General features: G+C 52.9%; 1 protein-coding gene across 10 annotated transcripts in view; it reads right to left on the bottom strand.

The window, feature by feature from the left end:
• Positions 1 to 27,492, bottom strand: part of Cux2 (cut like homeobox 2) — a 177,340-nt gene that overhangs the window by 18,497 nt on the left and 131,351 nt on the right. For 9 of the 10 annotated variants that reach the window (XM_057764414.1, XM_057764409.1, XM_057764408.1 and 6 more), the window contains 9 exons: positions 21,506 to 21,584; positions 10,441 to 10,575; positions 9,076 to 9,196; positions 7,741 to 7,817; positions 6,682 to 6,748; positions 5,540 to 5,588; positions 2,877 to 2,981; positions 429 to 620; positions 294 to 352 (listed from right to left, as the gene is read on the bottom strand). In XM_057764414.1, coding sequence (XP_057620397.1) covers positions 294 to 352; positions 429 to 620; positions 2,877 to 2,981; positions 5,540 to 5,588; positions 6,682 to 6,748; positions 7,741 to 7,817; positions 9,076 to 9,196; positions 10,441 to 10,575; positions 21,506 to 21,584 — 884 coding nt within the window. The remainder of the gene's footprint in view (positions 1 to 293; positions 353 to 428; positions 621 to 2,876; positions 2,982 to 5,539; positions 5,589 to 6,681; positions 6,749 to 7,740; positions 7,818 to 9,075; positions 9,197 to 10,440; positions 10,576 to 21,505; positions 21,585 to 27,492) is intronic. The other variant, XM_057764415.1, reaches the window with a different exon arrangement.

The raw sequence follows: 27,492 nt of genomic DNA, 5'->3' as shown, positions 1-27,492 counted from the left end.
CCTGGAATCTGTAAGCTACAAGTCGGCTTGCGTTAGCATTTTACCACAGCAGTAGAGACCAAACTAAGACAACCAGTTTGTTTTGTTGAAGACCAGGCTGGGGTGACAGCCCCCCTGCCTCAGCCTCCTGAATGCTAGGCTAACAGGTATGCATCACCATGCCTAGCTTGAACTGGACCAGTTTTGATGGGCCAAGTGCTAACTGGAGGAGATGCGGACACCATAGTGGGAAGATGAGAGGGGCGGTCATGGGCTTCACACACAGCCCTGGCCAGCACCGTTCAGCCTCATACCTCAGCTCTGTTTTAATTTCTTCATAGTCAGCCTGGGCCTCGAGCTTTTCTTGTAGTTTCTAGAAGACAAATGAGGTCAGTGATGCTGGCCCTGTGCTCCCAGCCTGCCACCAACCCTGCCACCCTGGGACCTGCCTCTATGGCCTCAGATTTGGCTGCCAGTTGCCGCTCCAGCTCAGCGATCTGGTTGGCTGAGACCTCCTCCAGCTCCTGCAAGGAGTGTCGTAGCTGCTGTGCATCCTTCAGCAGCCTCAGGATCTCTCTGTCCTTGGAGGCCAGTGCTGCCTCCAGCCGGGGACCTGAGCACAGCGCGAAGCTCACCTTCTCCTGGGGACGGAATGGGTTGTGAGTGGCTTTGAGAGCTGAGCCAAGCAGAAGGGAACATTCCGTCTGGTGATCCAATATCCCAGGCATCTCCTATCTCCTATGTATGGCCTGAACAGTTTCCTCTACGTAAGCCATGCCCCATTCAAAACCTTTCTTGCCAAAGAACATCCATAGCTGGGTGTCAGAGGCAGGAGGATGACCACAAGGTTCCAGGTCAGCTAAGCCTCTGTTAGTTAAGTAGCGGGGGGGGCCTCAGTTTCATCTCTGGAGCACGTGAGGAAAAGCTGGGCATGGCGGCCTCCTTGTGAAGCTGGGCAGGTGGAGGCAGCTGGATCCCTGGAGCTCACTACCTGGCCAGCCTAGCCTAGTCCCTGCGGTCCAGGTCAGTGAGAGAACTTTTCTCAGACAATAAGGTGGACAGCCTCCAGGGAACAGCATCCAAGATTGTCCTCTGGCTTCAACACACATGGAAACACGCACATACACATATATGCCCATATGCGTACATGTATATGTACACACAGAGAAAGGAAAAAAGGGGGGGGGGCTGAGCAGGGAGGAACTGTGGCAAAGGAATTCCAAAACAGGTTTGAGGGAGTCGACCCATCCAGGGAACCAGGGAGCCTCGGGGCTAGAACAAAGATACCCCAGGCACAGGCCACATTACTGTGGCATCTTCTATCTCCTAATTTGTTCCAGGCCTGTCACCCATCTAGAGTCTTGGAAACTGCCCCTGTGTCCCTATGACTCTGTGGGACCTGGGTCAGGCTACTCTCAGGCTCAGTCACATAATCTAAGAAGTACTTAGAAAAAAGAAAAGAAAACCTTCCTGCACAAAAACAGCCCACCACTACTAATCCTGCTTTCTTCCTTGGAGATAAATGCCAATTAAAACAGGAAGCGGATGCCATTAATACATTAAATTAATTAGCATCAAGCGCCACTGTTGTGTTCAGAAAAACTGCCTCCCAAACCAGTCAGGCTCCCTGTGGCTGGCTAGCCATTTGCAGGCTCCAGGGGGGTTAATTAAGAACCACGGGTAACTCCTCCCCAGACAGCCACCAAGGCTCTGCCGCTCTCTAGATAGTGCTTCTCTGGCACAGTCACCTGGCAGGTCAACAAAGACACCGTCTCCTGGGAGCCAGTCACATGTACCTTCCTGGAGTCTCATACGGACAGACAGACGGACAGACACACACACACACACTGAACGTCTCACATCAAAGACCCACAGTCACTGATCCATATCATCCCATCCACGCACACGCGTGGGTGCAAGAGGCCATGAACTCTGATGAGCAGAGCCACATGCTCATCATAGCAGTCAAAAGCATTGGCTGGTTCCCAGCACCTTCTGTGAGCCACGCAGTCCTCTCCATAACCCTGTAAGGTAGGTGAGGATGGGGGAGGGAAACCGAGGCACTGTCAGCGTGTGTGCACACACACCATCACGGCTATAGACAGAGACACTGTCCAGTATACACACTGAAGGAGTGTTCTGACATAGTGCCCACATGTTAAGGACGGCATGAACACCGCATGCAGAAACACGGGAAGGGGGCAGACCGGAGACGACATAAGGGCAGAATGGTGGGTGGTGACTAAAACCTTTAGGCAGGCAATGACCCCAGGCCAGGGAAAAGGGTAAAGATAGGCTGACTTGTTCAGCGACCTTGAGGTGGGTTCTGTATAGCATGTGGCTGGCAGAAGGGGCAGGACCCATGGGAGTCACTTGTAAGTTTTAGGACTTAAGGGCTAACTAAGTACAAGCCCCAAGCCTTCTTCTAGTGCCTAATCAGGGCCATAAGGTCCTAAGCAGCCACCAACCAATACGAGACCGATGTTCAACAGTACCCCCTGGTGGCCACCATATGCACTGCACCTCAATCACGTTGCCCAAATCTTGGCACACCTTGCAATGGGTGTGACCCTCTCTGACCTGTGAACAATTCCAGCATTCCCGGGCAAGGTGATGGAGGCGTCCGAAGGAAGACACAAGGCTTTTCGTTAATCAAGAGTTGATGGAAGCTGGAACACTTAAAATGGTGGCTACAGCATTACCAGCATCACTGTGCTGGTAAAACAGGTTGCAAGTAACCGTCTTAGGAGGCCGACCTTAACAACGTCAGCCCCCATGAGTCCCTGCTCACATCCACAGTGCCCTCCAGGGCCTCCCACTTTTCCCATGGGCAAAGATGTGGCCTCCTCTAGTCTTTCCCTCTGCCACACTCCCTTCCGAGGTACAGCCTTACTTACCCCACTGGGTCCCTGAGGGGAACAGCAAGCCAGGCGGATGGAGCTGTTGACCGAGGCCAGCTGCTCCCGTAGGCTTTCCACCTCCCGCTGGGCGGCCTCTGCTCGCTGGGGAGGGAAGAAGGGAGCTAGTGAGAGGCATAAAGCGAGACCTGCACCATCCTGGGACTCCCAGGATCTAGGTGCTCATGTTGTGGGTCCTGACCCAGGTCACGACCTAGGAAGCCACCACTGAGCTCGTGACTGGGCACCTTTCCTTTCCTGGTGAGATGGCATTAGAGAACAGAGGCTGTCAGGGGCATCTCTAGATGATGCTGGGGTGCCTGGGACCCCAAAAGCGAACATACTCCTTCTGCCAGCGGGGGGAAGGGCAGGAAGTGGCTGTCCGCACCCATTCCCAGGTGGCTCTAGACTGGGTCTAGGTTGTGCCCCAGAGGGGGCATCTGCAGAGGTGGCCCTGGTTCACAGAGTGTGATAGGCCTCTGGGAGAGCCACTTGGCCTTCTAAGGCCTCAGTTTCCCTTTTGCAAAATGGAGGCATTAAAAGCATCAGAGAAGGCTTGAGTGCTTAAAGACAGAGTGGGGTAATTTGCTAAAAGAGCTTAACCCACTTGGTTATTTATTCCAGAATCTTCTATAGTCTGGACTGGCTCTGAACTTGATATGTGGCTAAATATGACCTTGAATTCCTGGTCCTCCTGTCTCTACCACAGGTATATACCACCTTTCCTAAAGCCCATGCCATTGGGCAAGATCTGAAAGTTTGGACACATGACTTCATTATCACCAGACTGGTCCCTGCAAAAGGGGACCGGAAATCAGTGTGGCTCCATTTGCCATGTCCAGAAGGCACAGACCCCTTTCCCAGTAATTCCACTTTCGGGAACGGTGATACCCATTGGCTCATACATGTGTGAGATGGTGTCTGCCTGAGGTTAATTGTGAACGCATTGGTTGAGAGGAGGGGAAAGGTTGACATTAACTATCAACAATCATCCACAGCAGAGTCAGCAATCTATAAGCCACTGTCCTAATTTTTTTTTTTTTTTTTTGTTTTGTTTTTTGAGACAGGGTTTCTCGGTAGCTTTGGTGCCTGTCCCGGAACTAGCTCTTGTAGACCAGGCTGGCCTCGAACTCACAGAGATCCGCCTGCCTCTGCCTCCCGAGTGCTGGGATTAAAGGCGTGCGCCACCACCGCCCGGATGCCACTGTCCTTATAAATAAAGCTTTATTGGGACACAGGCATGGTCACTCATGGACACAATGTCCAAGCTTTCCTGCTGCAATGACGAAGTTGCCTCTCTGTGACACAAACTATGGTTGAAGGAGTTAAAATATTTATTTCCTGGTGTTTGAAGCAAAGCCTGCTGCCTCTGGGTTAGATGAGTTCATGCCAGTGGGCACAGGGAAGACTCCACCAGAGGCATATGGAGCATGTGGGTCTATGTGTTCACTTGTGAATAGGTGGCATCTCTGGAAGAAGCACCCAGAAACTGGTCAGCAGGCTGTTGGGGAGAGGGGCACTGCCCCAGGATCTGCTGAGTTCTCTCTCTCTCTCTTTTATTTTGAACCATATGAGTGAATGAGCTAATTAAAAGTATAAGATAGGCTGGGCATGGTGGTGCTTTTAGACCCAGAGACAGGCAGCTCTCGTGAGTTCAAGGCTTGCCTGGTCTTCACAATAACTTCCATGCCAGCCACGGCTATAATGAGACTCCGTCTCAGGAAAAAACAAACAAACAAACAAAAAGAAACAAACAAACAAATAAAAAACAAGCTGTGGTAGTACAAGCCTTTAATCCCAGCACTCAGGAAGCAGAGGCAGAGGGATCTCTGAATTTGAGGCCAGTCTGGTCTACAGAGTGAGTTCCAGGACAGCCAGGGCTTCACAGAGAAACCCTGCCTCAAAACACTGGAAAAACAACAAGAAAATCCACTAAAAATACTATAAAGGTAAATACTAAAAATAGGGATCCTTTAATTATCATTAAAAACACACAGGAAGCCCTGTGGCTCAGTTGGCAGGGCTCGCTCAGCACGTGTGAAGCCGCAGGCTTCAATCCCCAGCACAGGTTATAGGAAACATAAATTTAATGTGGCGGCACACACCTGTAATCCTAGCAGGAGGAGCAGGAGTTCAAAGTCATTGTCAGCTACTCTGGCAGTTCAAGGCCAGCCTGAGACACAGCAGATCCTGCCTCAAACCAAACAGAAAGTCCAAGCAACCAACCACAGGAGCTGAGCTCAGGAAAGCCACTGTCACCACTGCCCTGGCCCTGCCTCCTGGGAGACACTGACCCCATGGTGGCAAGAGCTGAGGCTCAAGAGGTGTCAGGAGTCTGCACTGTGCCCACAGGGACTGGCCTCCCAGCAAGCTCTGAAAGCCAGCCCCCAGGTGCCCAAGGTGTCCCCTGCCACGGGGCCTCCTGTAGTGCTCCGAGGATAACTGCCATGTGTCCTGCCACAGGACTGGCCAGCCTGCTCACCATGGGGATGTTCATGGATGAGGAGTTTGTAGGCCCTTCCTGGTCAGGCCTCAGCTGTGGCATTTCAGGGAGCCTGGCAAGGCCAGAGAGCTGGGGCCCACACACCTCCCAGCCAGCCCTTCTCCCTCAGTCCTGCCCTCATCCCCACCCACTGGAAGCTTCGGGGGGACTTTCTGCTTACCTGGTTGGCTTTCTCCAGGTTCGTCATGATCAGGCCGACCTCGTCTGCCCTAGACACAAAGGAAAGGGGCCCTGAGACTGGCTTTCAGCCTCCACTGTACCTCAGTGTGGGCCATGGAGGCTGTGCTCCACACTCAGAGACAAAAACAGGCAGAGTGGAAAATAGTCCTGACTGCTGGGAACTGGGGACTGCGCCTCAAAACTTCTCTTGAAGGCAGCCCAGCCCCTACCACCCTCAGGGCCCCCATCTCTGGGGAGCCACCACCAGTGCTGCCCCCCACTGTACCTCTACAGAGCGCCCTTCCCCCTAAGAGTCAGCTCCCCCACACAGTGGTACCACTTCTTCCACACTGAGGGCCAGGACAGGTCTGCCTAGTTGGGTGGGACTCTGGGATCTGGGGGCCACTGCTGGTCACCTGTGTGCACACATGCTCTAGACTTTCCCTGCACTGGCTGTCCCAACTGCTCAAGGGGCACTGGGCTGCCTGCCTGGGCCACACCTGCCTTCAATGCCCCTGCCTCAGCAAGCTCTTACCTTGGAGACAGCGATCACAAGCTCAGCACAGCGCCTGCACACAGCAAGTGCGCAACAGTAACTATGAATGGACGCCTCGTGGCTGTTACTGTCTGTGTCTGCTCTCACTAAGTTGGGGCAGCCTCGTGGCTGTTACTGTCTGAGTCTGCTCTGACTAAAGCCGGGGCAGCCTAGTGGCTGTTACTGTCCGTGTAGGGGTAGGAGTTCATGGTTCCCCCAGGGTCTCAGAGGCACAACACCAGATAAACAGTAGGCACTCGATGCTTATAGAGTGAGCGATGTCTTAAATCTGAAGAAGGGCTTCCACTCGGAGTCACTGCAATGCTGTCACTTGGCCTCCATGGGTCAGGGGTTAGGGTCAGGGGTGAGGGTGCCCAGTAGCCTCATTCAGGTGGGTCCAAGGGTGTTGTGTGTGAGTGGTATGGGAAGATGGATTGGGTGCATGCCTGGGAATGAGGGACAGCGCCGCTCAGAGAGTGGAGAGTCAGAAAGAGGTTGCCTGTGTGTGTGTGTGCGCGCGCGCACGTGTGTGTGCATGCGTATGTGTGTGTGCGCGTGTGTGCGTGTGTGGTGTGTACAGAGGGAGAAGGCGTCCCCAGCTCACTTACTTGGCCGCAGCCTCCTCATCGTATTTCCTCCTCAGCTCCAGCAGCTCCGTCTGTGTGGCCTTTAGCGCTGGGAGGGGTGAAGACCCGGTGAGGAGCAGCACTGGCCAGCCTCCCCCCCCCATACACGCTAGAAGGCAGTTTGGGTGGAAAGGGACTGAAAAGCTGGCAGGGGGGGACCCTCCTCAGGGGCAGATGAGGGCCTTTTAGAGCAGTGGGTTCCCAACCCGTGGATCACGACCCCTTTTGTGTCGCGGATGCCCTTTCACGGGGTCACGTATCAGATAATTACATTAAGATTCATTACAGTAGCACAGTTACAGCTATGAGGTACAATGAGAATAATGTTATGGTTGGGGTCACCACAACATGAGGAACTGTATTAAAGGGCCCGCAGCATTAGGAAGGCTGAGGACCACTGTGTTATAGCCTGAGAGGGGCAGGGAGCAGTGGCTTAGTGGGGATGTCCACTGCACTGCAGGCCTGGGCGGGGCCACTCGACCCACCGAGGCCAGCCTTGCTAGCAAAGGCAGGAGCTTCAGTCTGTGACTGACACTGAGAGATTTCTAGAAAAAAATCAGTGTTTTTTTTTTTGTTGTTTGTTTTTGTTTTTGTTTTTTTGTCTTCTTTTTCTTTGTTTTGGTGTTTAGGGACAGTATTTCACAGTATGTCTAAGGCTGGTCTGGAACTCACTATGTAGCTCAGGCTAGCCTTAATCCTCCTGCCTCAGCTGCCTGCCAGTTACATGGAGAAATCTAAAGGGTAGGTTACTTACTGGGCCACCAGATCCTGCCTTGTGGCCCAGGGCAGTAGCCACCTTCCTGGAAACCTGGTTCCACCTGCTTCCAGGGCTCAGTGCTGTCAAAGAATCACCCCATTTGGTTCCATCCAAGCTTGCAGCTTTGGGCTAGCCCCTGCTGAATGAGTTGTTCTCTACACCCTACTTCTGGCTTCCTTTCCTTCTTGGGGCTCACCCAACCCATCTCCCCAAGTTCATGGTTTGACCCCCACACTGTTTCCAGCCACCTAGCTTGAGGGCTACCACCTGAGCCGGGGTCATACCTGAATGTAACACCTTGATTTTCTCCTCTGCCTCCCCCAGCCTGGCTGCCAAGGTGACGTGGACTTCTTGGAGGCCCCTGCAGAGACAGGACTGCTCATGCTGGTTGCAGGAACCGACCTGGTCCCACCCTGAGCTACACCCTCCCCACTGTCTGCACTTTATGAGGAATCCAGACCTGATATATCTACCGCTCCCACAGTCTGCTCCGCTGCTACGGTCCCCTGTGGCTGGCACTGATGCCCTGGGCCTCAGTGTGTCGTCTGCTGGGGAATATTCCTTTATACTGTATGAATGTATATCACTATGATTGATTTAATAAACAAGCTGACTGGTCAATAGCTGAACAGAATTAAGTTAGGTGGGAAAGCCAAACTGGGAATGATGGGATGAGGAAGGGCGGAGTCAGGAGTTGCCAGCCAGATGCAGAGGGAGCAGGAGATAAACGTGCCATGCTGATAAAGGTCCTGCCATGTGGCAGAGCATAAATAAGGAATATGGTTAACTTAAAATGTAAGAGCTAGTTAGTAACATGCCTGAGCTATTGATTGAGCATTTACAATTAATATAAGCCTCTGTGTGGTAATCTGGAAGTAGCCCTGGGACAGGTAACCCTGTCTATGCTTATCTATAAAGCAGAGCTCTTGATGGGCTCCACCACAGTGGGTGTCGTGGGGCCTGCAGTCTGCGGCCTTCCTGGTTTTATTCCTGTTCCACAGGGTCATTCTGCTGCCTGTGGCAGGAGCTTGGATATTCAGCCAGCCCACTGAGGCCTCTCCCAGGTGGAGCAGCAGCGAGTCTGCTGGCAGTGAGTTGGGGAAGGGTGATACACACAGAGCTGGGGCCGATGCTCCTAACTGGGAACGAGTCTTCCCCGCTCAGCCATTGCTGCTCCAGGCTTCTACCTCAGATCCTTCAAACAGGCTGCTCCCTGGGCCTGTCACACCCTTCCCATCTACCCCTGCAGAAGTCTCACTGACTGACCCCCTCCCCCACCATGCCCTCCTAGGGCCCTGGAAAGACCATCTTATGCTCTCCCTCTTGCTAGATTTTTCTTTACTGTTTTATCAACATGGCTTATCTTTATTTCTTCCTCTTGGCCAGCTCAGAAGTATATATATCCACCCCTCTGGGTAAGACTAATGAATGTATCCAGACCAGCCCATTACTCAGACAGAGTAACTGAGGCCCAAGAGTGATGAGGTAAGAGTCCTAGCATCGGCCTCAGGGTCCTCACCCTTCCCCATCTCCCACCTGCCCTTGACTGCTCCAGGTGGGCTTCCTGGTGGCCCTCCCTCCCCATCCCTCTCTCCATCCTTCCCTCCCTCCCTCCTCACTTCTGTCTCTCGGCCTCATCCTTCTGCAGCAAGGTGTCTGTCAGGAGGGTATGCTGGGGACCTGGCAGGTGGCTGCCGTTGGCTGGCGTGTGCCCAGTAGGACACGTCCCCTCGTTCTGCTCTGTGGAAGACAGGGAGGACCACACTCATCACTGAGATGCAGTCACAGAAGTTTCCCACAGGCCACATGGACCGCTGGGACCAGCCCCTCTGGCTTTTGGGCTGGCATGCTCATAAAGCATGCTGACACCGCTACTGTCATCTGAGAAGAGTAGGGAGCCTCAATACTTCCATAACATGGGTTGTAGACAGGCCAGTAGGGCATTTTCTTAATTAGTGATCAATCCATGGTGGGTGGGGTCATTCTTGGGCTGGTGGTCCTGGGTTCTATAAAAAAGCTGACTGAGCAAGCCATGGGGAGCAAGCCAGGAAGCAGCACCCTCCATGGCCTCTGAATCAGCTCCTGCCTCCAGGTTCCTGCCCTGCTTGAGTTCCTGTCCTGACTTCTCTCAGTGACAAACAGTGTAAGCCAGATAAACCCTTTCCTTCCCAAACCGCTTATGGTTACGGGGTTTCATCACAGTAATAGTGACCCTGGCTAAGACACAAAGACAGTTCCCAAAGTTCCAGTCAGACAGCACACTCAGGGGCCCCTTCTGACCAAAAGGGGCCATCTCCCTTATCACTGGCAGAAGGGACAGCTATCTGTGGTGCCTGTTAGTGCACCAACACACATGCTGGTCTCCAGCTCCCTCCGCACCACAAGCACCTGTTACACACTTCAGTCAGTACCCAGCCCTCCCACCTCCTCCTCCTCTCTACCCTGCACTCCCCTCCCCCAGCTATGCTTTCTCTTGCTCCCTCCCTCCCTCCTTCCCTCCCTCTCTCTCTCTCTCTCTCTTTCTCTCTCTCTCTCTCTCTCTCTCTCTCTCTCTCTCTTCCTTCCTCCTTCCTTCTCTCCCTCCCTAGCTGTCCTGCTCTCCCAGATGCCTCTGGCTGTTCTCTCTCATATCTACAATACGAACCCTTCCACTTAACCATGCCATGGAGTGATGTTGTCAGTTTATACAAGTTTTTTGTTTGTTTGTTCGTTTGTTTTGAGACAGGGTCTGCGTAGTTTGGGCTGGCCCTTGGTCTCGGCTTCCTGAGGACTGGAATGTTCAGGCATGGCAGTCAGCACTGCTCTGACTGGATGCCAAGTGTACAAGGTGATAGGGCCCGAGAGCACAGATTCTGTGCCCTGCTACCATAACCCACTGTCACCGGAGGCAGTGAAGCCCAGCTCCCGTCCCACGACCCAGGCTTGGCTGAAACTCCGACATCCAGGTTTGTCCCACCATGATCCCATGGTGGCATCGTCAGTACCTCTGATTCTGGGTGGCTCTGGGCACCTCTTCCACAAGATGTGCAGGTCTTGTAAGCACTGCCCGCTGGGGCCAAAGCTGGGGCGCTGCAGTCTGTCGTCCAGAGTCTGCGCCACCTCAAACGAAGGAACAGCGTCTGCAAGGAGAGAGAGAGAAGGGGGAAGGTGGGGGTCAGGGGATCAAGGTGGCCTTCCACAGAAAACCGGGAGAAAGTATGTAAGAACCACTTGGAGTCACTCTGACGGCTATGGAGAATAGAGATAACTTCTTTCTTTTTCATTTAAAGATTCAAAACATTTTTAAAATTGTGTGTGTGTATGTGTGTGTGTGTGTGTAGGGGGTATGTGCACACGAGTGTGGGTGGCCTGAGGTGTCAGATGCCCTGGAGTTGGAGTTACAGGTGGTTGTGAGCCACCGTACAAGGGTGCTGGAAAACAAACCTGGGTCCCTGCAAGTGCTGGTTTGAATGAGAATGGCCCTCATAGGCTCATGTGTTTAAATGCTTGGCTCACAGATATGGGAACTATTTGGGAAGGATTAGGAGGTGCGGCCAGGCTGAGATTGTTCAGTGGGTGTGGCTTTGAGGTTTCAAAAGCCTATGCCAGACCCAACCTTTTAATTTATTTATTATTTATTTTTGTTTTGTTTTTAGATGGGGCATCTCTATGTATCCCTGGTTGTCCTGGAACTTAACTCTGTAAACCAGGCTGGCCTCAAGCTCATAGAGATTCACCTGCCTCTGCCTCACGAGAGCTGGGATTAAAGGTACATGACACCGTACCCAGATGAGGGCACTATCTTATTCTCTGCCTGTGAATAGAATGTAATATTTTTCGTTCCTTCTCTAGCACCATGCCTGCATGTTGTCATACATTTCTAAGGTTGGGAGGCCCCTCCAAGTCTTCTAGGATACTTGTACGTTTTGGGAGCTTCCTCTCCCCTGCTTGGTGTCTCAATCAGCATGTAACTGACTTCTGCTATTATGGTCGGACTCACACACTCCCGCCCCCCTCCCCCCCACTTGTCGCCACATATACATAGTGACTACATGAGACAGTGAAACTGCTGAGGGGTCCAAGCTGAGCAAGGATGCTCTGGCGGGGGGGGGGGGCTGGATCCCACCTTTCCAGTCCCTTGCGGTCAAATGACCATCAGTTCTATGGCTCTTCCACTGCTCCTGGAGCCCTCACTGCCTATTTCCAGTAAAGCTCTCTCTCGCCCCTGGGTGAGCACACCATGGTCAAGGGGAGAGACACCTTGCAGGGGGCAGATCCCAACACAGGAACCACAGTTCTCAGTGCACCCCTGTGGCTGGCTTGGATCCAACCCATTGTCATATGAAAACAACAACAACAACCGAGGCTCGGGGAGTCAGGTGATGTGACACTGGGGTCAGGGTCTCTGGTGGGAGCTTACGAATGTGGTCGAACCCAGCGTGTGCAATTACGGCCTCAGCAGGTGCATGCAAGGCTCATGGGTGTGTCCTGGACCACGGTACCTGAGGCCCTAGTTCCTTCTCATCCCGAGCCCCTTTCCCATTGACCCACACACTCCATTCTCAGGATTGTTGTACAGCTTTGACAAGCAGCTGTCCCCTTCTGTGCCTCACCATAGGTGGCAGCACCCAGGGGGCTCAACACAGCCCCCAAGACCTCATGAGACACAGAAACCCCAACTACTCCTTCTTCATGATGCCCCAGCCCTCACCTCAGACGCTATGCACAGGAGTGCCAGCAAGAACATGCTCCCCTCTTCCAGCAGCTCAAATGCCACCTCTTCCAGGAAGGCCTCTACATTGAGTCCATCCTGACCCTGTGTCCCCTTCAAAGGTCCCACCACAGTCTCATTCCTCTCTAAGTCCACGTCTGCTATCCCTTGGCCCACACTGGAGTCACAACCATTTGCTTCTCCCTTCTCACTGATCCTGGCTGAAGCCTCGCAGTCTAGACAAGCACCATGTCCACATGGGGACGCCTTCGGGGCTGCAGGGTCTGGCCCGAACGAGGTGGCTCCTTGTTTTATTCTGTCTCCTGTTTGTTGGGGTGGCGGAAGGCTGGACGACGCGTGCGTGCATCGAGGTGAGCAGGTGTGAGGGACTTGGCAGTGGCTCTCCTCTGTCAGCACCCCTCCCCAACGCCTGTCATTAGGCTGGGCCTGCTCAGTGGGGTGTGCCATTATGCCTCCCTGGGCTGGTGTAATTATACATTGACATAATTAACCCAGCAAGCGCATTAGGCAGGCCGGCTAAAAATTCATCTCTAATTATTTGTTGTGTGCATGCTAACGAGCCCATCTGCACTGCCTTTGTACAACACGAACAAATTAATTTACAAGTCTAGATTTTTTAATAAGTTCAAGGAATTGCTTTCTATTGTGGCCTGGTTTTTGAGGAAGGAAGAAAAAAGGCGCTGGGCGTTTGCAGGGGTCAGGGAAGTTAGATAAACATGGAGAGCAGAGGTAAAAGAGGCCATGCGACAGGAAAGTTTCAGATTGGGGCCCAGAGGCCCAGAAGGCAGGCCAAAGGAGCGCACCAGAGCAGGAAAGGTGTCTGTCACCTGCTGTTCACAGAGACCAGGGGCAGCTCTTGGCCCTCCCTGAGTTCCTGGCTGATGTGTGTATCCCACCCTGGGAGTCTGGCCTCCACACAGGAGAGGTGAAAGGGATATGGCCTGGGAATTTTTTACTTCCCAGGAGGCATTAAAGGGGAGATTCAAAAGAAGACAGCGACCTGGCGACCTGGTGATGAGGCTTGTCAACTCAACCCCTCTGGTGGCCACGGCAGGAGGATTGCAAGTTCAAGGTCCACCAGGGTGACTTAGTAAAAGGAAGCCTGGGGATGCACCTTGGCTGGTTTAATGCTGGCCTCGTGTGCATGGAGCCCAGGGTTTCAACACTGACTCCTCACAAATCAGGAGTGATGGCACACACCTCTAATCCCAGCACGCTGGAGATGGAGGCAAGAAGATGAGGCCAACCTGGGCTGCATAACACCCTGATCAAGGCCAGCCTGGGTTACATAAGACCTTGGCTACGGGGTGGGGGTGGGGGGGCTGGAGATGTGGCTCAGCAATGGAGCGCTTGCCTAGTGGGCGCAAGGCTCTGGGTTTGACCCTCTGCGCAACCTACTCAAATAGATAAGAGACAGGGAGGGAGAGATGGTGTGACTCAGGGTGGGAACGGCCCTGGCCCCGCGGGCCATGTGGCTCTGTACAGTTACCGCTGCCCGAAGTCCGGAGAGCAGGAGTGTGGGAGCTGAGCAAGGCAAGGTGCTGGCTGCTCACGGGAGCTCAGGTGTCCTGGGGCCAGCCAGCCTACAGCGACGGTCTGTGAAGTCTGGAGGTAGAGGGTGACCCCACATGCTTTCATGGGTTCCTGGGAGAAATGGATCCAACTCTCCTTGCTCTGAGATAACTGCGCTCTGGGAACTCCTGAGACCACACAGAAGGCTCTCCTGGAGATAGGCTGGCTTGCTTCATTTGCCACTTAATCCCAACCCAGTGCTGTAACGGAGTCCTCTCAGCCACATTGGGAGGTAAGCAATGTATCTCTGTTGTATAGATGGAGAAACTGAGGCATGAGGTACTACCCCTGAGTAAGGCAATGGGGGAAGGGATCCCCCCACAGTAGACCAGGGCAGGCTGAGATCCCCAGTCTTCCAGCTGGTGTGGGTATGGAGGAACCCTAGAGCTCCCCAGGGAGCCTGCCACCCTCTTGCTTGGTCACTTCCAGGGCCTGTGATGAGGGGAGCCACGGACTCAAGGCCAAATCCTGGCTATGACATTGCCATGGAAAGTGGCTTAGGGTCCCTGGGGCCTCAGTTTCCCTGTAGGCAGTTGGAGATAGGAAGGGGACATACTACCTGGGGTCAACAAAGGACAGTCAGCTCATGGAGCCCCAGACAGTGCAAACCTCTGGTCCAGGCACTGCACTGCCATGGTTCCCGTTAGTGAGATTATTGTATGTCCCTTCTGCAACAGAGCACCTGAGAGGAGAGGGGGAGGGGGAATAGCGCCCGGCTCCCCCACTGAGTTCCCTCAAGGCCACAAGAGCCAAACTGCTCCCAGCAGTGCCTGAGAACATTCAAGGCAGTCACACCTACCCGCTCTGCAAGGAACCAGGAGCAGGGGCCAAGCTCTCAGGTGGACGCTGTGCAGGAGGCAGAGCTTCCGCCCTGACCCTGAACTTGCAACCTCTAGAATCCTGCGCATATTCGTAATCCAGTCCTCCCTGGGGAAAGTCAGGCACAGGTATGTGGGGGTGTGCACCCAGAGCCGGTGAGTAGAGGTATTGTACCGAGCACTGTGGTAATTCATGGCATGACACAGGCCAACACTCCTGTGGCTGAGTTCAAGGGCAGTGGGAAGACTCACACGAGCTATGTGCAATGTGGCTGAAGGGGAACAAGATGGGAGGCCACTCACACTGGTCCCAGTAGCTGTGGGTGGTGACCGCGGCAGGAGGGGAGACAGTCAGCCAGGTTTCCTGGGGACGGGGTGGGGTGGGCTCACTGCTAGCTGTGTGTGGTCACAGACTAAACAACGCGAGAAACGCCCTTGACGGGACTGGCCCCTGGCTTCCATGTTGTCTCCCTCATCCCTGGGGTCCGGCGCTTGGTCACATGGCATGTAGCCAATAAATGTGGGTCGTCTGAGAAGAGTAATGGAGGAGGAAGCTGGAGGTGATCACCTGGGGCCCTGCATGGGGCTCTGACAGAGGCACCATGACCACTGACCAACTGCCCATCGTACTGTCCAAGCTGGGGAAGGCAGAGGGGGTCCTCCCTACGCCTGCAGGGCGCAGTCCTGGGAGGCAGGCCTTGACTTCTGACCTGCAGAGATGTGGGGCACAAGCCAGTTGCAGCGGTAGCCACAAGCTCATGGCTGTTGAGCCTGCACTAAATGCCAGGCATGGTTCTCCCTCCTGCCACACACTGCCAGGGCCTGCTGGGTACTACGGGAGCATCGAAGGAGAGGAGAGACCTGGCCTCTGCAGTCGCCACTCAGATGGGACAGAGGACCAAGAGAAAGATGAGGCCCATGTCATCGAGAATGGACTTGTGGGGTGGGCTGGGCAGGTGAGACCTGTCTAGGGGAGACACTGAGCAGGGGCAGCATGATGAAGCAGAATGTTCTAGTCAACATGATATATCTGGAGAAACAGTCCAGGTTAGGCTGCGGAAGGGGTGCTCTCCGCTCCCCTATCCTCTAGAGTCACCATCCCAGTAACAAGACCTCAGTGGTTCCTCAGTTCACAGTCATAGATGAGGCCGTGGGGCTCAGAGAGGCCACTGGCACCCACAACAGTCCCCTCCACTTCCTTCTGCCTGGTTCAGTTTCCTGGGACACCAGGCTAAGGGCATTGCCCCCCCCCCCCATGGCTCCTGCAGCTAGGGCCCGTGTGCAGAGGGTGGGGCTGCAGGCCTGGGAACACAGGAGCTTTTTGATCCAACCTAGATATCTCAAAAGCAAAAGCTGGGAACCCTCAAATCCAAAGTATATGAACAAGCAAGGCTGTGGATAAGTTAAACTGACTGGACTTCTAAAAAGGGTGAGGGTGGCCCAGATGTGGATGGCGACAGGTGAGGGTGAGAGATGGGTGGTAATAAAAGGGGTGGAGAGCATTCTTGTTGTGTGAGGAAGCCTGTCCTATGCCTCCTGGTGCTCATGGTGGGAGGCAGCGGCTGGAGACACAGGGAAAGATGTCTGGACCTTCCCTCCTTTTGCATCCACCCCAAAGTGGCACGCAGAGGAATTTTGGGGATGCTGAAGCCAGAAGGCTGGCCACAAGGCTGCTTAGAAACATATATGCAGAAGTATGCGTGCGCCCCTCCAAGCTCAAGCCCAGGCAGTAGCCTGCTCCCATCTGGGCTCGGGCGGTGCCTGCGTGGGTGGCACAGAGTCCTAACTTTTCCTCAGCAGATGGGTTACAGCTCCCTCCCTCTACAACAGCCATGGGCCTACCCTACCCGGTCCTTTCTCCCCACAGTGGCCTGAGCTGACCGGCTCAGCGGCTTCTGGAAACGGGGGAGGGGAGGGTCTTGAGGGTCCCCCTCCCTGGCACTGCGTATTTTCAGTGACAGCAGAAGCCACTGTTAGCTGAGCAGCTACGACAAGCCAGGCACCTGAAATGCCATCCCGTTCAATACTTCTAAGGTAGCGGGGAATGAGCTCATCTGTCCAGAGGAAAACAGCAGTCCAGAAAGGGAGACAGTTTCTCAAAGTCCCCCGGTCACAAAACATGTCACGGTGCAAACACGGCTCCATGTGTGAAGTGCACAGACATCCCAGGAGGGCAGGAAGGGGTCCATCTCACTCAACACCGTGCCTCTGTGGCAAACAGCAGGCACTCAATACTTGCCAAAGCAGTGGCGCAGGAGCCACAGCCCCATAAAGGAGATACCACTGTCTACATTTTATGTGTCGGGGAAACAGGCTGGGGAGGAGCCAGGCATGGAGGGAGACACAGAACGGCAGAGGGGGCCTGGCCCATCACTGTAGAGTGGAGCCCCCTTCTTCCTCTGCTGTCTCCCCCCCCCCCCCATTTGTAGCTCTTTGCTACCTTCAGCACTGGGGGATCACACAGAAGACGCTGGGGCTCTGCGAGTGAGAGCAGCTGGTTTCCAGCAAGAGTCTTCCTAGCCTCCTGGTCCAGCCCCCCAAAGGACTGGCAGTAAAGGCCCTTCCGCAGTGTCCTCTCTTTCCCCAAATTTCCCGAAGTCCTTCAATTTACAAATGAATTCAGCAGTGACGGTGGACATCAAAATCTGCCGGTCTTAGATTCCAGTTCTTCTCTGCTGTGTGACCTCCAGTCCTGACCTCTCTGAGCCTACCTTGAAGGGGGTGTATGAGTGTGTGTGTGTGCCTTTGAGGGGCTAGCATAATGCCTGTCATGCAGGCAGCACCCTGAAACAGCACCCCAGAAATGTCCTGGCAAGATGGCACCTCTGTCTTCCATTCAAGTGCAAATGAAGTGTTTCTCTGTGTTCTTATGACTCCCTGGAGACACAAGCATGGGGGATGGGAAGGGAGGGTGGGAGGGAAGGAGGGAGGGAAGGAGGGAGGAGGGAGGGAGGGAGGGAAGAAGGGGGTGACAGCAGGAGCAACAGTGGGCACCACTATTCCCGATTATACTAAAACCTCTTAGCCACGGCCATCGCTAGATGGCGCTAGAATTAGCCATTTGGGACAAATCTCAAAACTAGCTATTTTACTTCCTGTTTCCATCGAAAATATATTTCATACAGTTCAGATTTAAAATTTTAGAAGATCACAAAAATACTCAAAACCCCCTTCCAACCTTCAGGCGAAAATGTGTTTAAAAATAGGACACAGAAAGAAAGATTTGGTAAGACTCTCTACTTTCTAGAAATCGTGGTTTGCACATCTGCTAGGTACTGTATATAAGAGAGGTTATGAACAAAGTTAAAAAGCAAAAATCAGTTTAGGAGAGAAAGTGCCAAGCATGTCTACCAGTACCAACACTCCCATCCCTAATATGCAAAGAGCATCTACACGTCAACAATCCTAAAGTCCCGATGCGCATGAAGGAACGACACAAATGGTCCACTTGCAAAATATAATGTCTGAGGACACAGAGTAAACACAGAGGAGCTGTGCAGACCAACAAGGAGAAGCAGCCTCGTCTGTTCTGACCACAGGGTTTATGATCAAGACGTGGACTTTCCTTCGTACATTCTGTTCTTCTCATCCAGAGAAACCCAGCACAACAGCACTGAGCCCTCGGTGCATGGGCAGTGTGGAAAGGGGCTTGGGACACCCAAGAACAGCTACATAGGAGACAGAACCGCAGCTGAGGCTGGGGAAGGGGACCCGGGGGGCCTCTGTAGAGGTTCACATGGGGCAGCACAGTGAGGTGACAAATGGTTCCTCGATTGCCTTCCTTCCACTTGCTGTTGTCTGAGAGACCTTTGTGTGTGTACAGCAATGCTACTTTCTTTCTTATTCTTTTTTTTTAGGCTTGGGAAGACACATTAAAAACCCCGAAACCTGGCCAGTAGCTCCCTGTTGCCCCAACCAATAGTGTCACCCACACGGTGTCCCCAGGGTCCTAGACAGGTGACAGCCCCGTGTGATCCACAGCAGATACTTGCAACCCCTGGACTCTGATGTTCACAGGCTATGGGATGTTCCTTAAAATCCCCTCACACATGAAGCATCAAACCCTCACGCCAACCAACCAGAAGGTTCTGTGACCTCTTTTTTTTAAAGATATAGAGACCAGAGAGGATGAGGTTCTGGGCTAAGGCCATGCAGCTCAACACACTGAGGACAGAGTCCTGATTATGTACACTGCAGCCGAAACCTTCCTTCCCTCTTCCCCAAGCGGTCTCACCCCGAGAGGACACTGCAGAGAAAGGCACACCAGCAGGGAAGTCTCAAGTCTTGCACTTGAGTTTTAGAAACCCAAAGAAAATACAAGAAGCCGTTTGGGCCACTCACCTGTCTTGCAGTGGGCTCAGTCGTGTGTCCACGTGTCCCCCTGGCCTCCCTGGCTCTCTCCTCCTCCTGTTCCCCTTTTCTTTTCCCTGTGTTCTAGTCACTGGGTCCCCAGGTTCTCCTGCTGAGGCTGGGCCGGGTCCCCCCACGACTTGGCTTGTGCACAGTGAAGACATCAGCTATCAACACGGCACGCTTGAAGCCAAGGAGTTTAAATCAAGTCTTCCCTCACAACAATGACATTAATTACGCTTTTAACACATTTTACTGGTTTTTTTTTTCTCACTTCGTGCCACATCTGTGCGAACAATATCCAAAAGATTTACGGTTTTCTTCCGTAATTACAGATACACGGACTGCGCACTTATCAAAATAGTTGCTGAGCAATCAGCCCGCGTCTCGCTGCCTGCCAAGGGCTCGTGCTGGCAGCAGCCAGTCATTCAGACGGAAATGTTGAATCAGGACTTGGGTGGGGGTAACTGCGACAAATAATTTGCCTGTCAAGACACAGACCAATGGAGAGTCAGTGCATCCCGGCTGCGTAGGGGTGAGAAGAGTGTGCGAGTGTGTGTGTGCCTGCATGCTCAGAGTCCCCCCAAACCTCCACATCTGACATTTGCTTCTCGTGTCTGTGGATAACATTTAATGAGCACAAAAATACATCTTCTCGATTCCCTGAAGAAATCATTAAAACATTGTGTTATTCTTAAATGTCTCGAAAATGAATTAGTGCCCCTAAAGGGGCTGTTTGTGTGGCGCATCTCCATCCGTTAAGGCTCTTCGTTTTCTAACTCGGTGACAGCTGGGATATGGCACCCCTTCCCTCCCCCTTCTTCACGGGAGGATACCTGGGAAGGCATGGGGTCAATGCTGGGCTCCCCAGCCTCCCCATGACCTCTGAGTACCCAGGTTTTGGGGACAGGTGTAAGAGGCAATGAGGATTTTTTTTTGGAAGGTTCCACACCAGTCTCCGGGGCTCATGTGGCTCTTGGCTGAGCCCACAACTGAGTTAAAACAGCCTGGGGTTCTGAAAGATGAGGGTCCCATGGCGAATCCGAGAAGTGAAATATAGTTTCCTCTTACATGCATGCACACGTGTGCGTGTACACTTGCACGTCTGCCTGAGTGTGCATGCATGTGTCTGCCAGGTGGAGGTCAGAAGTCAGCCTCAGGTGTCCTTCCTTGTTTTTTGAGACAGGCCTCAGCGTCCTGTTGCTCCTCAAATAGGCTAGAGGCTGCCTGTCCCTGAACCCCCGGAATCAGCCTGGCTCTGAATTGCCAGCATTCACCACCACACCCAGGATGTCACGTGTTGCTAGAGATGAGATCCAGGCAAGCATTGTGCCAACTGAGCCACCTCCCCAACTGTTTTACTTTGTTGTTGAGACAGTCTCACTGTGTAGCCCAGGCTAGCCTCAGCCTTCTGAGTGCTAGAGTCACAGATGTAAACTACCACGCCCAACTTGAAGCCGCATGTCTGACCTGAGTCAGGATACCCCAAGTGTCAGAATGGCTGGTGCCCCCCACAAGCTTAGCAAGGCAGTCTATTGGGGTGGTGACCTTGGGGCCCTGACATCTGCTATGTGAGGGGCAGTGTGAGCCAACACATGGGGAAGTGACAGGAATAATGTACTTAAGCCAAATATCCTCAAAAGGGTCACCATGCTAAGACCCACAGCCGGACCAAGGCCAGCATTGCAGGCAGAGTACTGCCAGGACCTCGGACGGGGAGACTTGCAGCAGCGGAAGGCTGCTGTGTTCATCTGAGGTGACGCTTGTCTCGCTGGGGGTTTGTTGTTTAAGGAAACCCTCCAGTAGCACACAGTTCACCTACAGAGTACCCTTGCCTTGCCTCCCTCAAGTTCTAGAATCTTCTCCACCCAGAAGGAAAGCCCGTACCCCTCCCCTGGCCTCTGCAGTCTCATAGTGAATCTAGATGCCTGTTCTAGATGTTTCCTTAGAGTGTAATCATGCACTGCCATAGCAGACACGGGCACAGTGGTCGGGTGGAGCACACTTCTGACAGACACGGGGCAGGGGTTGGCCCTAACCACTGTGAGTGGGTACAGCCATCGGGTGGAGCACACTTCTGACAGACACGGGGCAGGGGTTGGCCCTAACCACTGTGAGCAGGTCAGCAGATCCTCCCCTGCTTTGTCCATTTTGTCTGGAAGGGAAACTCCCCTCAGTACTGAGATTCTGAGGTTGGCTGTTGGAAAAGTGGCATTATCCCTCTACCGTCCCCTGCTGGCTGAGTCATCTGCGACCCTGGATGAGAAGACCCAGGCAGGCATCACGTCAAAGCTGCCCTCCAACTTGCAAGGCAGAAATCAGGAAGGAGCCATGAAGACACGTCATACCAGGCTGATTAAGTCTCTCTCTCTCTCCGTCTCTCTGTCTCTCTTTGTCTCTCTCTCTCTCACACATCACCACCACCTTCACCTGCACCACCCCCACCCCCAGGCCCCAGCTGCCAGAGGGCCTGGCCTCTCTCTGGGTCCAGGCCTGTCTCCAGACCCCAGCGCCAGGAAGCAACTGTGGTATCCGTGTCCCCGCTCACAGTGCTTCTCAGTGGTAATTATTCAATTACGGAGTCCAAGAGCTTCTTACCTGGCGCTTCAATTAATTGCTTATAAACACTCAGGAGCGCCGCCTCTGCTTCCTGACTCCTCTTACTCAGGGCCACCACCTTTGGGAAGAAGAGAAAGTGTCACGTGTAGCCATGGCCCGGAACCTGCAAGGGGACCAATACCTTCCTGTGCAAAGGGGGGAAGAAAAATGGGGGGGTTCGCGGTTACAAGTTGAGGCTCCCATATTCCCAGAGTCTCCCATATTAAGGACTCTGAGCTCACAGCCCAGGTGCGCTATGCCCAGGCTATGTGGCTGCCCTTCTCTGAGCCCAGGGGTGGGGGTGGGGGCTAAATCATAACAGGACTCCCTTTCTAACCAGCCCGAAAGATGTAAACATAGGGAAAGGCAACAATAGGTTATTAATACATTGGTTAGTAATCTTTACTCGAGGGCAGAGCTGTTGAGTTCAAATCCAACCCGCTTTGGGAGAAAGGGGGACACGCTCGACAAACACTGTGCTACTGCTAGCTCTCAGAAGACACAGCTTCAACCAGCATCAGAGAGTAACAGGGTTGATACCAAAGTTCCCGGTATACTGATGTTGCTCAATAAATGCTTCCCGACTGGCTGAACACAACAGCCAACCGAGTGGTGAGGAGCTAAGCTCAACCCCGTCCTCTGCTTACTCGTGTTCTTGTTCTGCCGATGAGACGTGTCACCTGCATCATGTGGCTAGGTGACCTTGGGGCCGACAGCTGTGGAAGGTCTGGGCTCAGGACCCTCTCGTTTCCCCACTTCGGACAGTGAAGTCCAGTGGCCCTGATCCTAGCTCTTGCTGGCCAGTTGCAATGCAGAGTCCTGGGCCTTCCATTCTGAGGTCAGTGCTGGGAGGCGCCGACAGCAACCCCACATCTACAGGACCCTGGCTGGCTGGGTCACGGTGGGCGGCAGTGGGCCTCATGCTGCAGGTACCACACGTGTCCCTCCCAGTACCAACTCCCTGTGTGGTGGGTGGGAGTGTGGACTGTCTTCACTTCCCATAACTCTCAGCGAGGGAGTGTGAGGCCTTCCCATAAACACAGCCCTCAGAGCTCTTTCTGGCTCAAAGTTGGTGCCCAATACAAGCATTTTTCTCAGAGGGAGGCACAGCAGGGTCTTATGTAGTCCACTGAACCTTGGTCGTCCCGCCCAGCCTCCCAAGCTCTAAGGCTACAGGAGTGCATCACTTGCGATGAACCCAGACCTTCAAGCATGCTCTTCATCAGCTGAGCCCTACCCCTAGCCCATCAGTGCCTCTTTTTAAAGATTTATTTATTTATTATGTATACAATGTTCTGCCTGCACATATGTTTGCAGGCCAGAAGAGGGCACTAGATCTCATTATAGATGGTTGTGAACCACCATGTGGTTGCTAGGAACTGAACTCAGGACCTCTGGAAGAACAGCCAATGCTCTTAACCTCTGAGCCATCTCTCCAGCCGCCCCCGCCCCCATCAGTGCCTTTTACCAAATAAACAAACTGAGTGTGCAGCACCAACCCTATTCCCCACCCAAATGATGTCAGGGCTCTTTGGCTTCCCAATGGTGGAGGCCATTTCTGAGACAACCTGTCCAGAGAGGAAGATACCACGGTTTCAAACCCCAGTTATAGATGGGCTAATTGAACACACATTCACCTAAGAACTCATGCCTCCATTTCCTCACTCACAAAGACGGGGAAGCTAGTAACACAACTCCCTCAAAGGGTTCTGGCATGCCTGAGGCCTCACAGATATGTTTACCACCAAGCGTGACCAATTTCTGCCTTGACTCTGCCAATTCTGAGTTCTTGACTGTGTTCGTCTCTCTGGTGTTTCACAAAAACAACCTAAGAGAAAACCTATGCATACCAGTGCACCAAGGAAAAAGCAATCTGAAAAACACATTCAATATAGAGGTTCACACTGCTCACACTGTCAATATGGCTGCCATGCTGCCCAATATGGTTTGTCAAAGCCATGTGTGACTCTGGACCCCTTGAACCACAGGAAGTCCAAATCAAAACATATAACGCATATGAAATACATACAGGATTTCAAAGACTCCGCATAAAAAAGGACAGCATAGCTCACCACCATTTTAAAAATTGAGCTATACTCCGCTGCGATGACGCGAGGTCCCTTTATACCATTTAACAACGTGGTTCCCAGAAAGGGTCAGACTCTGCCTGTGATCATTAGGTTTCTAGCTGACAGAGATGGTCCACAGAGGCCTTGTGGAAAGGGAGAGTTACGTTAGAGAAGTGGAGAGAAACGCGCAGTCAGTGTCAAACACGGACTTAAAAGGCCAGTGACAACTGCAGCTTCACCCCATTGTTCTCCTGAGCAGAGACTCTGCTCTCCGACCAGGGTGAGATGGTCTTTGATCCACTCAACCAACTTTCCAAGAGTCCCTGAGATATGCAGTACCGAGGACTAAGAATAGTCCTAAACCGGTGGGGACGGACCTCCAGGCAATTCCCCAGATGATTTGTTAATTACAACCACTTAGTGTTGGAAGGAAAAGCATGGGCTGGGGTGGGGGACTGGCAGAGGGTGGAAGTGGGGGAAGGCTGACCCAGTTTGGTGGTGGGACTTGGCAAATCCCCATCTCTCCCTGAGAAGGGAAGGGTGCTGGGGAGGGACAGGGCAGGAAGTGTGGGAAAACATCATCACCCAGCACAGGTGGCTTGCCCTCCTCCAAAGACAGACTATTCCAAGCGAAAGGGAGCCACAGCAGGGAGGCGGTGAAATGACACGTATGTTGGGAGTGTTGGGGAGCAGTGAGTTTGGGAGTGTCCCCAAGAGGACGGCAATGACAGTAAAATGTTGAGGCCAACCACATGCTCTCGCTTGTGAACATCCATCTTCAAAGACATGGCAAGTTACCAAGTTGCCTTCACCATTGTCTGACCGTGTAGGCAAGCAAACAGTTGCCCTTTGTCCCTGAGAAGGCAAGAGTCCCAGGTTGGGTGTGTGTGTGTGTGGTTGGTTGGTAGGGATGGTGGTGGTCATTTTTTTTTTTTTTGGTTTTTTCGAGACAGGGTTTCTCTGTAGCTTTGGTGCCTGTCCCAGAACTAGCTCTTGTAGACAAGGCTGGCCTCGAACTCCCAGAGATCCGTCTGCCTCTGCCTCCCGAGTGCTGGGATTAAAGGCGTGTGCCACCACCGCCCGGCTCGGTGGTGGTCATTTGACCCCTTTGGATGCTGCTGTGTCCCCAGGGTCCTGCAGCTGCTTGAGGCTAGAAGCTGTAGCACAGTTGACGCATAGCTCACGGAAGCCACAGAAGCAACGCTTCATCACCCATCCAATATGAAGAATATATACATATCATATATATTCAGACACTCTAGTTCCCAGTTGTCCGTGCTGAACACAGTCCTGGCTGGGGTTTGCAGGAGGGTGAAGATGTTCTCATGAGTTATAAAAGCAGGTGTTGGGGAAAAGGGCCGGCCGAGTCCTTTACAGTTACCCCAGCCTCAGCCATGCTCTCCTTTCCCATCACGGTGCCGGCCAGTTTGTAGTGGCGTCTCTATCTCTGTGACTGTCTTCCTATAATGTCCATACACTCACCACCATCCACGCACCACTGACCACTTAGAAGTGGACATTCGGTGCCTTTAACCCACAGGCCTTGACCGGAAGCTTAGCAGGAGAAAGACTGTGTCCTGCCTGTCGCTACGCCTGGTCACAAGGAAGGGTGGAAGTAAAGTATCTAGACTGGGCTTGTGACAGCAGCAATCTGGAGGTCACATGACAACACGGAGACAGTTGTGGCCAGCCGCACGCCCTATTTTAGAAACACCAATAGTATGCATTGCACGGCGCTTACAAGGCCTGCTCTGCAGGAACCCGACAGGACCCTGGCAGTGAATCCAGGGGAGGAAGGGCCTGATGCTACCATCTATGTGGCTCTTGCCTGCTGGGGGTTCCTGCAGTCTATGCTTCCCCATCTGGGTTTTACGTGGGCGCTAGAGATTTGAACTCAGCTGCTCACACTTCCATGCCCAGTGTTCTATCCACTGACCTTCCTGTTTTAGGTGCGTTAATTCCCGCCACCTAGGCAGGCAGACAGCACTTGTCTCTGCACTCTTCCCTACCCTGCCCACCTTGAGTCACTATCCCCAGGCCTGTTGCAAGGCCAGAGGGGGACTTCGGCTGGGGCGAGAGGAACCACGGGGAATTTTATTACCACATTTATTAGGCAGGTTAAAAATAAAACAGAGGGCCATGTTTTCAAATGTCGGCACTAACACTTTCCAGGGAACACAATGTGGCCCCCAATGTGTTTATGCCGGGCTCTGGGGACCCAGCAAGATGCACCCCAACGTGGCTCAGCAGGCCAGGCTACAGCCACTATTAGCTAGAGTATAATCACCAATTACTCTAACCACGAACTCCTGATTTCCGAACTAAATAGCTCAAGTTGGACTTTTCAACTCATGCAGGGGGGAATGCAGAGTTCCTCAGCCCTTCTTGTTCCTCCCACCTTTTTGCATTCCCCAACCCCCATTCTGGGGTGGGAAAAAAAATTCCCTGGACTCCATATAATACTGCATTTAAATTGCCTGTCACTCAAAACAAAGGCAAAGCGCTCATTTGTAATGCGCCAGCCACCTGAATGCTGCCGGTTTTCCTCCAAGCCTCCACGCATTGGAGCGCAAAGATCAGTTTTCTATTGTTAAAATTGTATAAGCCGGGGCTTTTCTTAGCAGCGAAATACACGATTTCACTCCTCTGCTGAGGGCTGCCGGCATAAAAGGGACAGGAGGCTTCCTTTAGTACCTGACAAATAAATTTTGCTTTGGGGGTAATAAGAAAAAAAGAAAGAAAAAAAGAGAAAGGAGAAAAAAAGAAAAGGAAGGAAAGAAAGAAACCAGCTCTTGGCAGGAAGAAGGAGCCGGGAATTCCTCAAGGCTGTGTCCTAGATAGGAGGGTAGTATGGCCTCCTGCTGTGCTAGGTTGTGGCCAAGGGTAGAGCAGGAGTCCTTGTCTAGGGTGCTGAGAGGAGTCCAAGACCTCTCCCCCTGTTTGGGTGCCCTGGTTGGGTGAACGTGACTCAGTGGCACAGGCCTCCTGGCCCTGCCACCTTAACAGCTTAAGTGGCCACTTGGAGTGTAACCCTGCACCCCAGGAGGGTGAATTCACAAACAATTGCACCAAGTTCTGGGTTCTCTTCTTTCTCAGCCTCGGGCTAGACCTCTGTCCTCGGTGAATGCTGTTTCTCTGGATAGAATGATAATCATAATACCTTGCAATTTTATAGAGCACAAAGAGCCTCCAAAGGCTCCGTGGGGCAGTCATGAGTGAGAGAGAGGTCCAGAGAGGCTGAGACAGTGGCTTGAAGTATCACAGGAGGACTAAGGCAGAGAGTGACTTTGGACACAGAATTAGTTGCGTGACAGGTAACGGGGGGAGGGGGGGCTGGAATTTGTGTGAACTCCCTAGCAACCTAGGTGGGTGATAGTGGCTTCCATGTCAGGTATGCTAGAACCATGGCCAGCTTACCTCCACCAAGTCTGTCCTTCAGCAGAGTGAGACAGGCTTTCCTGCTGTCATGCGCCTGCCATAACCCACAAGAGTGCCACACAGTACCACGTAACATGGGGGAGAGGGGGAGGGGCGGTTCATCAGTGTGGCAACTGCCGTGAAAAGCTTCCAGTGAGTGGTGGGACACGTGGAAGTTTGGAAGTCCCAGTTCTAATTCTCTTTCAACCTCAAACTGCTCTGATAAAAAAAAAAAAAAAGTCTACAAACTAAAAGACCACATCTCAAGATTTTGTCATGCATTAGAAGAATTGCTAAGACCTTGTCATGTGGACCTCCTTAACCTGGGCCAGAGTCCCCATGTTAACAACAGTGAGAACTAGGATTCAGAGAGCCGGGGAGCAAGCAGTGACAAGCCACACAGCAAGGGGCAGAGGTGGCCCCAGAGCCCAAGCCCTTGCTGTGAGCAGTGGCATTACTATCCTTAACCCCCCAAGGCCAGGCCCTAGCGTGGACAAGCGT

This window comes from Chionomys nivalis, chromosome 3 (assembly GCF_950005125.1).
Source record: "Chionomys nivalis chromosome 3, mChiNiv1.1, whole genome shotgun sequence".
NCBI lineage: Eukaryota > Metazoa > Chordata > Mammalia > Rodentia > Cricetidae > Chionomys > Chionomys nivalis.
This window is presented reverse-complemented; position numbering and strand designations above follow the sequence as displayed.